This window comes from Etheostoma spectabile, chromosome 5, assembly GCF_008692095.1.
Source record: "Etheostoma spectabile isolate EspeVRDwgs_2016 chromosome 5, UIUC_Espe_1.0, whole genome shotgun sequence".
Classification (NCBI taxonomy): domain Eukaryota; kingdom Metazoa; phylum Chordata; class Actinopteri; order Perciformes; family Percidae; genus Etheostoma; species Etheostoma spectabile.
Window position 1 is genome coordinate 33,015,062 of NC_045737.1, and position 12,545 is coordinate 33,027,606.

Here is a 12,545-nt window from a genome sequence, read left to right on the forward strand (position 1 = left end):
GAAATTCTGGGGCGAAAATTGCAATCAGCATAACATGCCCTCATCCTGCTGTGTACTCGCCTGTCATCCTCCACTCTCTGTGAGCATGCAGGATGAGACTGACAGCCCGTGCAGACGAAGACACACACATGCACACACAGACGCATGCACAATCGCCCTCTGTGTTTATCAAACCCCCACACATGATCTTCTCTCTCTGTGTGTGTCTCTCTCTCTCTCTCTCTCTCTCTCTCTCTCTCTCACATATACACAAAAACACATGCATGGCCAAAGAAAATGACCCCATTCCCCTCTTTGTCACTATTTTCCAAAGCATACACACACACACAAATCTCCTCACTGACGCCTTACGCTATTTTATTTTACCCTGAGCTGGGTGTTCAGCTTTCTAAAGCCCCAAAAGAGTGAGCACATAAATGAGCCTAATGCTGGGGAATCTGGTCAACAGGCCAGAGAGGGAGGGAGAGCTGCCCGCCCGCCTGCTCCATGGCTACTATTGTGCACTGCACATTCTCTGAGCCCACAAGAGCTGAAGCCATCTCCACACAGATTCTTTGGAGGGATAGTAAGCCAAGAAGTGAAAGGGAGAGCGAGCAAGGGAGAGAGATAGAGAGGGAGAGGGAGGGAGGAAGAAGAAGATCATGCATAAAATCTTGTTTGCAGAATGTATTAAGATTCAGATGAACTGGGGAGGGTAATGGGATTAGAATCCTGAACCGATTCCAAGGGTGGGGAGTCGGATTGACAGCTGAGTCTATTGCACTGACGATTGCAGTAAAATATTGTGGCTCTGGCAAAGGCAGCCAGCCAGCCAGGCAGCCAGTCAAGCAGGCAGGCAGGCAGGCAGGGGGTTACTGAGCCTACAGCATCTCTGTTTACTCTGAGCTTTACCACAAATAATACAGCAGACAAAAAAAAAAAAAATCATCTTTGCCTCTACCAGCTGCGTATAGCCTGGGCTTTAACTGGATATTGGAAAGACAGCAGAAAAGCTTCAGTCTGTCTCACAAAAGGTGTTTGGCAAACAAAATAGAAGCACTGTGGCTTTAAATCACCGTCCCTCCCACCCTTTCTAAATATCGTCTATTTAGCCAGCGGTGAAAAGATATAGGGGGCTTTTGTCTGTGTACCCATTGGTGGGGGCACGGAGAGCTGGAAAGACATAAAAATAGGAACAAAGTGCTAAGCTTCCAATTGGGATGGCTCTGGGCAATTCAACGCGCGCAGCTCAGTGGGCAAAAACATGGAGAAGTGGGCTACTATTACGGGCTTATCTGAAAATAGGCTATTCTCACACAGCTATAGGGTAGACTGGTATGGAAATACCCTGCATTGTTTATAATACACAAGGCTATGGAAGGCAAACCCTTTAAAAAAAAGTCTGGCATGGTTCCATAGAAAAAGGCAAACAGTGCGAGTTAGAGGTTTTGTTTACTGTAGGCTGTTTTCCTGCATTTTTGTAACGTTATAGTCCACTCACCGACTTGCAATACGTTGTCCACCCAGCCACCCTCTAGCAGAGTGACACCCCGTAGGAAAGGCAGCTGGGTCTCGTCATTATTGTCCCCGTTAGTTCCACTTTCCTCTCCTCCGGCGTTGAAAGAGGAATACATACAGATCTCCTTCTCGCTTCTCGGGAATGACCAGTATACGATCCTCCGCTGGACGGGTTCAGGGATCCTCTCGAACCGCTCCTCCACCCTCTGGAACGGCCACTTCTCCGCGACTCTGCGCGCCGCGATGTCGAGCAACGACTCGGGGTTGTGCGTTTTTCCGTTCCCCGACCCTCCCGGAGCGGACCCCGCGCCGCCACACAGGACTCCTCCAGCCCGCTGCCCCTGCCTGCACGCCGGGTTATAGCCGGGCCTGCAGCAGAGCCGCTTGGCTGGGGGCTGCTGGACTCGCTCGGCCATGATCGCACCGCTTCCAACCTGAAGCGCAGTTCCTCTCCGATCATATAAACTGGATAAGGAAGAGAACAGGGCAATCTCGCACCGATTGTTTTCCGTACATGGAGAGACTGCCCTTATTTGGAAAAGGAGGCGGCGCCTGTGAGTTCCGTGAAGTCCTTTGTGTTGTCAAAGTAACCGGGATGGGCGGGATCCTGGAGCGCTGCCAGCGCACGAGTGGCGCTATAAAAGGAACTGGAGGCGGAATTCCCGAACGTCGGCAAATCCTTTGTGAAGCCGTTCAGGAGCGCGAGGGCGGAGCCCCGGTGGCCGACGGCCTTTGAAGTTTCCTTCTTATTTGAGTTTAAAGGCGGGGACTTAATCCAGGGGCGGTCTCGCAGTTTCCCACAGGGGCAAAAGGGGGCAAGAAAACTGACTTTTTTTTTCTTTTTCTTTCTTCCTTTGGAGCCTGCGCTACCACTCCAGGCTCTAGCTTCTTCAATAACAACGAGAAGGTTGTTAGTCCAAAGGACTCTCAGCTGTCAGAGACAGTAAGGGCGTGGGAGGAGGGACAGACAGATATGGAGCTGGACATGCTTGGACTCTGTAACCACTAATCAGTCATTTTGGTCAGCTGTTTGACATTGGTTTAGGCCTACTGTGCTGCATGCAGCTATACTTGAAGATCAGTAGGTTAGCCTATTAATATAGGCCTAAATAAACCTGGCGATGCCATCAGGATCTTCAATAGATAGGCTAGATAGATAGATAGATAGATAGATAGATAGATACTGTATTCATCTCAAAGGAAATTTAACACAACAAACACATATAGGCTATATCACACATAGGCCTACCTAAGAATTAAAATTAAAATTAAAAATCACTTACAGAAATGCAATGGCCATGATAAGGTGAGAAACTATTGTAGACTGTGTGTAATGGGAACATTTCAATTTTAAACAGAAAAGTCAGTCTTTCTACTCACTCCCGTATTGGGTCTATCTAACTTGCAAAAAAAAGTTAAAATCATAGATGTTGAAAGTTTCTCAACTTTTGGCTTGATACTGGGGTTACTTGGAATGACACACACCACTAGTAGTGGGGATGGTTAACTATAAATTGTGGCGTACTCGTATATGGTCCTCCATCCTGTCTGTTGATTACACCAGTTCCATAGCTGCGTCATGAAAAGGGGGCCCACTTCTGTAGAAGTGTAGTCATCAGGGGTTTAGGGTGCGGCTGCATTGCCCACCCCCTGGGCTCCCCCTGCCTGGTGAGACATGTAACAGAAGCTAATAATTATAAGCCTATAAAAAAACCACTAGATTGGGGATGTGTTTTTAAATAAAAAAAACTTGGCCATAAGTATGCTGGCAAACCAGAAAGTGTGTTTGCAATGTGTTAGTCATCTGCAGATGACTGTCTTCATGCTGCCCCTCTCCTTCCTCTGTGAGTGGGTCTAAAAGGCTGGCCTTTGAACTCCTCTGAAAGTGATCCATGCCGTATGGACGAAGCAGATGTGGTCTAACCTGATTTGGTTTCAATACTTCCCCACAGGAACTTCACAAAGCCAGCAGGTCCATCTTTGTTATGTTAGTCATCTTTCCCAGAGGGCCAGTGGAGCCTTTAGCTTCTTCTTTTTTTGACACAGCTTATTGTTTGCTTTATTAGTCTATTCAGACAGAGCAGTTCCACACGACCAGAAGTTTTCAGTCTTCTGATTATAAATCCAGTAACTTGTTGACCACATTGAGGTTTGTATAGTTAATCTATATGCAATATTGTATAATCATTTGTCCAGCAGAGGATTGTTTTACAGCTCATGGCGCACAGCCTATTCATTCTTTCTGTAGGGAACTCTGACGGACAAGAGAATGTCCCAGGTCTGCTCTCTTATTATTAAAACTATAATATATCAAACATCCTCTTACAAAGTCACATTTGATTTAATTTCACTGACAATTGCATTTTTAATTCTGCACCCAAAATTAAAAAAAACAACATAAGCTCACCATTTCATTTCAAAGTTCCTTTAATGTTCCGAAGCCCAAAACTGTACAACTTACACCATTTAGGCAATCTCATACTCAGAGCTCTGCATTTACAACGGGTTTAGTTAGTTCAGTTTTTACACTAAAGGACTACATTTCCCATGTTTTAGGGACCACGTCATATCCAATCACGAGTGAGCAGGGGACCACACTTCCCGTCCATAGACAGTAAAAGAAAGTTCCCATCCCGGGCCAAATTTCTTTCCTAGGATAGCGAAGGCATAAGCCGTCCTACTCTTCCTCTGATTGGTTAGCACTCATTGTCTTCGTTGGTTTGGTTCGTTAGGTGCATGCAAGAGGAATGGGATTGGTTAGGGATAGGGTAGGATTGTCAGGGTAATCCAATCAGAGGCAGAGTAGGGCGGAACATGCCAGCGCCATCCTGTGGACTATGGAAATTACTTGCATCCCGGAACAGGGAGGAGCTGGAAGTCATTACCGTGGATATAAACACAATCTCTGTACCTTGGTAAGTTTATTTTGTGTTTAGTTTGTTTATACCACCACTAACCAATATAAAGATATAGATTCGGGTTTTTTTTGCGTGCACGTGCATTTGTGTTGCGCCGTTTAGCCAAGAGTCAGTGCTCTTGCTCCTTAAAGCTAACGTTAGGCCCTTAGTCGTTAGCTAGCGTTGCTAAGGTTAGCTAGTAGAAATTTAAACGTAGCATCCACAGCCAAACATTAAAATCTTATCCTAGTGGCAGGCACGGCGAATTTGTCACATTGGCCTGTTTGTATGAGGCTGTAGCCAGAGTAAATGGTTTGTAACAGTCTCTCTGGTTGATGCTAGTTAGCTACCGGTGGTCATTAGCAGATTTATGAGGAACTGTTTTGCAGTGGAGCGCTCAACAAGTAGCTAGCAGTAGCCTAGCGTTAGCTACATTACAGGGCTTAATTAAACCAAATCGTAATGATTCATATTTTGCACACCCTCCACAAAACCTTACGGCGCTAAAACATTCATACTGTACGTATTTCTTCTAGTGTCTGTACATATTTGTATTGTAATATTTCTGTTCTTAACTGTTATTGTTTGCTTTATTGTTTATTCAATTTTCACATGTAAATTGTATGCACTGACACCAAGGCAAATTCCATACAAGTGAAAACTTAACGAATCTCGATCTGATAGTGATGTAAAAAATGAAAACAATATCACAAGCACACTAAAAAAAAAAGAAATTCATCCCCTGATATTTTATTGTTTTGTAACACTGAACCAGAGTGCATAAATAGGCTCCCATGTACTGATGGACAGAAAAGACATAAAGAGAAAACATCTCTACAAATATTGAACAGCCAGTTGTCTTCAGAAGTTGCATTTATTCCATGAGCATACCGTTGAGAAGTGAATTTAGGATAAATACTCTTGAATCTGCGAGGTCCCCCATCTGTTTAATCGGTTAAAAAGAAAAATACAGTATATATATATATATATATATATATATATATATATATATATATATATATATATATATGAAGACAAAGGAACATCCAAACAAGTCAGAATAATTTCAAAGGCACTGAATATCCCTGTAGGACAGTGGGGGGGGGGATCAAAGAAAAAAAATAGCTGTAGAAGACTGCAATTTTGTCTTAGCTAGTTTAAGACTGACACAGTTGTCAAATTTATTTAAAAAAAAATATAACGCTTCAAGTTGGGAAAATATCATTACGTATACAGATCTATGTCCTATGTATAAAATCTTATTACATGGTCTAGGTCCTTCTGGATATGATTGACACAGAGTGCAGTGAGAGGCGACTGCAGTGTCCCGTTAAGGAGAAGTGCATTTAGTCAAAAGGCTTTTTCAATTAGGGCTACTCGTGGGTGGAACTCTATCCCAAGTCGCATTAAAAATGTTAAAACTTCTGGCTCTTTTAAAGTGAACTTAAAGAAGTGGTTAACAAGTAGTCAGCACTGTCAACAGTAGTTTAGGCACTAAAATGGCAGCCTCCCTGTCTCTCCTGCTCCGTCTGTGTGTTGCAGTGCTCTGCCTGTGTGTCTGTTTCACTATTGTGTAGTTAGGGAAATAGTATGTTGATTATTGTCCCAGCAATTTTGTTTTTGTGCATGTCCACCATGTAATAATAATAATGCATTTTATTTAACAGCGCCTTTCTGCACACTCAAGGTCGCTTTACAGACCATAAAAGACAGAATACAGGGAACAGAAAACTGTAAGGAGTTATAACAAAACAAATAAAACAAAAAAAACAAAAAAAAACAGGAACAGTGTATTTACAGATAAGCAAGTTGGAACAGATGGGTTTTAAGTTTAGTTTTGAACAGGGGGAGAGAGTTGATATTGCGGAGGTCAGGTGGGAGTGAGTTCCAGAGCTGGGGAGCAGAGCGGCTGAAGGCTCTGCTCCCCACGGTGACAAGTCGGGCTGGGGGGGACAGTGAGGTGGATGGAGGAGGAGGATCTGAGGGAGCGGGAGGGGACGGCAATGTGTTGGAGTTCTGATAGATATTGAGGCGCAAGGTTATGGATGGCTTTGAAAGTATGGAGAAGGATTTTAAATTGTATTCTGAATTGAACTGGAAGCCAATGGAGCTGCTGAAGAACCGGGGTTATATGATGTCTTTGTTGTTAGGCCCTGTTTGTCATCTGGTCGGACTGTGTGTATTTGTTTTGATCACACCCAACTGCTCTTGTTTTTAAGCATTAGTATATAAATATTTTATCCTATAGGGCCAAAACTGTATGTATTACTTATAGCTTAATCATTTTTATCTCTAACCACCAGTCCAGGGACAGCAGATGTAAAATAGCCTCCAGGCTAATCTGGCACAATGAACTTTTATGTATTATTAGTGTGTATTGTCCCTGACAGTTAAACCTGAAATAAAGTAAAAAAATAAGTTCCCCGTCCACCGCCCATGTCGTTTGAATAGCAAATGCACCTGCGCCCCTGGGCATGCTGGTCTTACAGGGAGGTGTTTTCATGTGAATTTTTGGCGTATTGCCATCTTGAGGCAGCAGGAAGTGATCGCGCCATTGACCAACAAAAACCTACTCTAAAGTCAATAGCACATCTACGGAGGAGGATTAGGATTAGATTTCCCAGAATTCTGAGATTAAAGTCCGAATTCTGAGAAAAAAGTCAGACCTCACATAAATGTTTCACCAGTGTCCCTAATCCTCTTCCGTACACATCATTTCATTGTTATTTTATTAGAATAATAATTTATGTTTATTTTAATTAGAAAATTGTGCACAGCGTGCACACTATGCTTGTTAAACACACACACACACACACACGGACGCGCAACAGCACACAAACATGCAAAATATTTAAAATAAAAAATATCACTGTGCAAATCTGCCATCCTAATAGCAATGCGCTAAAGTACAGACGTGCCTGGCTTTTAAAGGGAATGGGAGATCTGATTGGTTTATTGCATTAGGCCCAAAACACACCCATGAATTAATAGAGTACAACCCTTGTGAACCATGCGCACGGACCCTTTTTTCCACAGTTTAACTAGCAAAAGTGGATTGATATATGGCCTGAACGCACTGCCGTGCACTCAGATCATTGAAATAGGTCCCATTGACTTGAACGGGTTACTGAGTCAGGTGTTTTTCCAAAAAGAGTTCTGAAATACTTCGGAGGCTCAGTTCAGAATGATTCCAAAAGACTCCAGTTGCATCTAGTACCATGCTGTATTTTCATTATCCTTGAGTGTTTTGGACATTTTATTTGTCTAATACATTTAATGAGTTCTTGAATGAGTGACAAAAAAAATCCAATACATTACAGGGACTCCAGTTGCCTTTGACTTATTAGTAGTCATTTTATGACCTGAATGACCAGTAGTACTATTACCGCTTATGTTTACCTTCCTATGGTCTGTATCAGTGATGTTCCACTCCCAGGATTGTTCAGGTGTCGTCGGAAATTCCGGCGGATGTCCGTCTTTTTAGGCCGGATGTCCCACACCTTGCGCTTTCTTTGTGTCTGCACTCTAAACTCCGGTTAACTTCTTTTCAGATTTCTGCAGGGTAAATCCAGACCGCTAGCTAGACAATCTGTCGCACGACTAAAACAACTTTTCAACGTACACAACGTAGGTTCGACGAAAACAAGTTCCTTCCCGAGGCTATTTTGCAGCGGACGTTGTTGGTGTATTTGGCGCCTAGCGCGACCAAAAAAGATTGTGATTGGTTTAAAGAAATGCCAATAAACCAGAGCACGTTTTTCTCCCATCCAGGAATACTTGTGCGGACTATGATGAGACAATATGAGACTAACCTGCCTGTGGCCATGCTGCCCAATGTAATGAGCATAAACTGAGCAATTGTAACACATTTTACCCAAGAGAGGAAATCCTGATGAATATCATTGTGGATTAGGCGATATTGCCTATACCCTGAGATAAAATCAAATTTGTCAGCAGTCAGAGATCATGGCATACTGTTAACTGCTGTACTATGCATAGTACTACTAATATAACTATTCATTATATAGGGTTAGGGTTAGGTTAACGGGAGACATCACATTCTTAAGGATTGTAAAAAGTGATTATTTTCCAATTAATTTTTTGAATGCGTTTTGCAGAGAAGGGTGATTGGCGTTAGTCACAGTTTGGAATGAAAGGGAGAAAACAGGACAGGGTAACACGGCGGATATCGCTCACATACATATTAGATCCCGAGCCATAAAGAATTTTTAAGGCTGATACCGATACAAATATTTGGTAATTTCAAAATCCGATATTCCGATATAAAATCCAGAAAGAAACATGTACAGATTTCCCTAACATTAATTAGTTATTTATGAGTTCTCATTAAAATAATGATATAAATGTTTTATTGTCACAACAGAACAGAGGAACATTAAATATATAAGTTCTGATAGAAAAATTTGTATAAAAATACAAACGATATGAAACTTAAAGTCCTTTTGAACAAAATCAGTATTGGTTGAAGGTTCTTTGGTTATTGTTATAGTTATTTTTTCTACGTATCACATATGCCCTATATATATTCACTACTTCCTCTCCCGGTCCCATTTCTCAGGTTTCATTAAGCCTCATTGTTGCTGACCAGGATGATTGACGTCCGGGCATGGGCCGAGTACGTGGTGGAGTGGGCCGCCAAAGACCCCTACGGTTTCCTCACCACTGTCATACTGGCGCTCACACCTCTCTTCATCGCCAGCGCACTGCTGTCCTGGAAACTGGCCAAGATGATTGAGGCACGTGACCGGGAACAGAAGAAAAAGCAGAAACGGCAGGAAAACATAGCCAAGGCCAAGAGGACCAAGAAAGACTGAGCCTGTGGGTAGAATGGGGGCATAAAAAAAAAAAAAAGGAGGAGCCACCACCACGCTCACAGCCCTCCTTATTCCAAATAATAACATAGTGCCCTTCGTTGTTCCAGCCCTACTGTCAGCGCAGGGCCACTACGCCTCATATCCGGGGTAGGAGACTGGCCCCACAGGCCTAACAGTGCAGAGACGGACAGTACTGCCCGGAGGAGGCTTGTCCCAGTGGGACTTTGGTCAGCAAGAGCACAGTGGTCCCCTGTATGATGTTTTTCTACAGAAATCCGCTGATAATATTGTGCAGCTGTTGCAACACCTTGCATTCCATTCTTAGCATCCATGTTCTGCTGAATTGATGATGTAATGAGCATACTGGAACTTTTTCCAAAATATCCCAAATCTTTCTAATCAATAAAGTTTTCATGGTTGATAAGAATCTTATTTCCTCTTGGTGGATTTAACATTAGACCGCATCAAATGTCACAGGTGCTTAGTATTAGTCCCCTCATATTTTATTGTACTTGAACGCTGAACCAGGGTGGATAACTAGACTTCCATGTACTAATCGACAGAAAAACAAATCTCTACAAATGCGGAGCAGCCAGTTGTCTTTACAAGCAAGAACATACCTGTGAAAAGTGAATTTCAAATAAATAAAAGGTCTGACTCTTGTTTTGTTAAAAGAAAAATACAGCATGAAGACAAAGAAACATCCAACAAGTCAGAAGAAGGCACTGAGTATCCCTCACAGCACAGGAAGGTCAAACTGAAAAAATACGTAACAGCTGTAAAAGACCGACTGGCTGCCCAAAGTACCTTTTAGAACAGTGAACCAGTGTTTTGACTGTTTTGAACTGTGAGATCGCAGTTCACCGCTGCATTTGTTTTTATAGCCGTGCTGAACTTTCTTCACCAACTCTGTAGCCAACATGCTCTTTGGCCTCAAGTGAAAGAACGTCTTACTGGGGATCAATGTACTGTAACGTTCATTTATTATTGGGACTTGGTTAACAAGCAGCAGATAATCGATCTTATCTACACGTTGCCACAGGATTAAACATGCTTCCTCAACAAGTAATACTTTATCTTTAAAATGTCAAATGTTGCTCTCTTAGGGATATTTAAAATGATTGCACAACATTTTTGGTCATAGGTCAATACTTTATCTGTTCTTCTGATCAGCTTGGATTTCATACATTTAATATTTATGAGTCATTATACCGGCAAGGAGTCAGTATCTGTGTCATTATTTACAATGCATTAGATTTTATTTCTTTTTTTACAATAGCTCTTAAACATGATAGTATATTTGTAGTTGGTTTAATTTTTCTTTGCTTTATTCACAGACCTTTCAGCTCCATTAAATCACTGCAGCCACTTCTAGCCAGCTTCAAGATGATCGATGCTTATTGTCGTGTTTACAAACATTATCGACTACACAAAACTCGTAATGTAATACAGTCTAATAAAACAGCCTTGAAAGAGGTACTTCCTCTGTGAAATGGAGTTGATTAAACTGGTAATTCTGAGGTCATACTTTGTGGTGTTGTTGACTTGGATTGTATTCTCTGCAAGGTGCTTCTAAAATTAAATTCCAAAGTCTCAACGTAAAGTGAATATCAGGTACTATTCATTGGAGGCCTTTTCTATTGGACTGTATTACTTTGTACAGCGGGCTCAGTACATGTGGATGAGTCTATTTCTTGGGGTTGGGCATCCAGGAGCCAGGCTGGAACGTGTTCGCCGTGCTGGTGGGGTCTTCGCTGATCTCCTGCTTGCCGAAGCTGGTCGTGGCTGCGTGGCCCTTGGCCACGGTCTTTGCAGGGGTCGCCACCAGACCTTCCTCATACTCCTTGGCCTGTAGGGCCAGTTCTTTCTCATCCACTTCCTTGGCCTTCAGTTTAATGTGCTCCCTGTAAGAATCATTCTTTAGCAGCTCCTGTAAAACACACAAGTGGACATACATACATACATACATATAGTACATATAGTACATACTTAGGGTTTCTGCAGTGTTCACAAAATGAAATGTAGGACTTTTAATACATCTCATTTAATCATTTTTTTCAGGACCACACTCAAAGAATGATGTCCAATAGGGATGATGTGGCCTAGAATTATTTAAGTATATTAATTAATTGACATTCATGTCACATTTTGTCAGTAGTTTTCAGCTTTATACAGTATATATTTGGGTGGCAGTAGCTCAGTCCGTAGGGCGTTGGGTTGGGAACCGGAGGGTCACTGGTTCAAGTCCCCATATGTGCTCTTGAGCAAGGCACCATACCCCCCCCAACCGCTCAGGGCACCGCAGCTGGCACCCCACTCACCCTGACATCTCTCCATGAGTGCATGTATAGATCCTGAGCATGTGTGTGTGTTTCAGGCCTGTGTGTTTTTACTAACAAAGTGTGTACACAGAGTGTAAATTGTAATTTCCCCACTGGGGATTAATAAACAAATTAAAATTAAAAAAGATAATTCCTCATAATATAACGCAACCTGGATCCAGACAAGTGGCAGAAGATTGATGGATGGATTAACCGATGAAACATTTATGAATGAAGTTTTTGCTGAAATCAACACTTCCCCATGATGAATCAATGAGCTTCCTTCCTACTGTGGCTAGCAGTGTTTAACTGAAACTCCTCCTCCTGCACGGGCAAGCCACTGTCACAACAAACCCATTTGTAATTTATAAAGTCTCCAAACGGCCTGCTAATTTGTGCAAAAAAGTTATAAATAATGTTACTGTCTATTTCAGGCAAGAAACAATATTCAAGACCCATGTAAACCAAATGTTAGACCTTTTAGTACATTTTTAGGCCCTTTTCTTGATGGATTTTTGACTGTATTCTTACAGATAACATGATATTAAATCTTGTAGTCTATGACACCTTATGCCATATAAATGGTGAAAATCCTCTATTGAGGACATGCAAATTTTACAACATTGCCCACTATGGCTAATAAGGGACAGATACCCTGGTATAAATGGAATATCGCCCACCCCAACCATACATGATCTACCAAGGCCTGTGGTGTTGGAAATGTTAAGGTGGCAGTTTCCTGAAGATTTGAAACAATTGAGTGTGACAACAAGATTACTTTACGGAACCTCCAAACTGTCTCGCAAAGCTGAACCAGTGATCATCATCATCTACCTAGACTAGCCTTTCTTTTCCGTAATAAAGCTTCCTTTACTCATGCTACCAAATGCACCCTTGTTAAGATGACAGTACTGCCAATTTTGGACTATGGTGATATTATTTACAAAATGGCACCAAACACAGCCCTAAAAAAACTTGACACAATCTACCATTCA

General features: G+C 42.2%; 3 protein-coding genes across 4 annotated transcripts in view; 1 reads left to right on the forward strand and 2 right to left on the reverse strand.

Annotated features, from left to right (window-relative positions):
• Positions 1–1,913, reverse strand: part of LOC116689595 (zinc finger SWIM domain-containing protein 6) — a 48,617-nt gene extending 46,704 nt beyond the window's left edge. Inside the window, 1 exon segment of the mRNA XM_032516143.1 lies at positions 1,481–1,913. Coding sequence (XP_032372034.1) covers positions 1,481–1,913 — 433 coding nt within the window.
• A 2,230-nt stretch (positions 1,914–4,143) lies between these two features.
• Positions 4,144–9,656, forward strand: smim15 (small integral membrane protein 15). Its single transcript, XM_032516151.1, has 2 exons — positions 4,144–4,412; positions 8,974–9,656. Exon 2 carries the CDS (start codon positions 9,005–9,007, stop codon positions 9,227–9,229), a length of 225 nt encoding a protein of 74 aa, XP_032372042.1. The 5' UTR covers positions 4,144–4,412; positions 8,974–9,004; the 3' UTR covers positions 9,230–9,656.
• A 533-nt stretch (positions 9,657–10,189) lies between these two features.
• Positions 10,190–12,545, reverse strand: part of ndufaf2 (NADH:ubiquinone oxidoreductase complex assembly factor 2) — a 39,391-nt gene continuing 37,035 nt past the window's right edge. For both annotated transcript variants that reach the window (XM_032516149.1, XM_032516150.1), the window contains exon 4: positions 10,190–11,159. In XM_032516149.1, coding sequence (XP_032372040.1) covers positions 10,917–11,159 — 243 coding nt within the window. In that variant the 3' untranslated portion in view covers positions 10,190–10,916. The remainder of the gene's footprint in view (positions 11,160–12,545) is intronic.

Excerpts from the sequence above, each read along its gene's own strand:
- smim15 (XM_032516151.1), top strand. The coding sequence starts at position 9,005 with ATGATTGACGTCCGGGCATGGGCCGAGTACGTGGTGGAGTGGGCCGCC.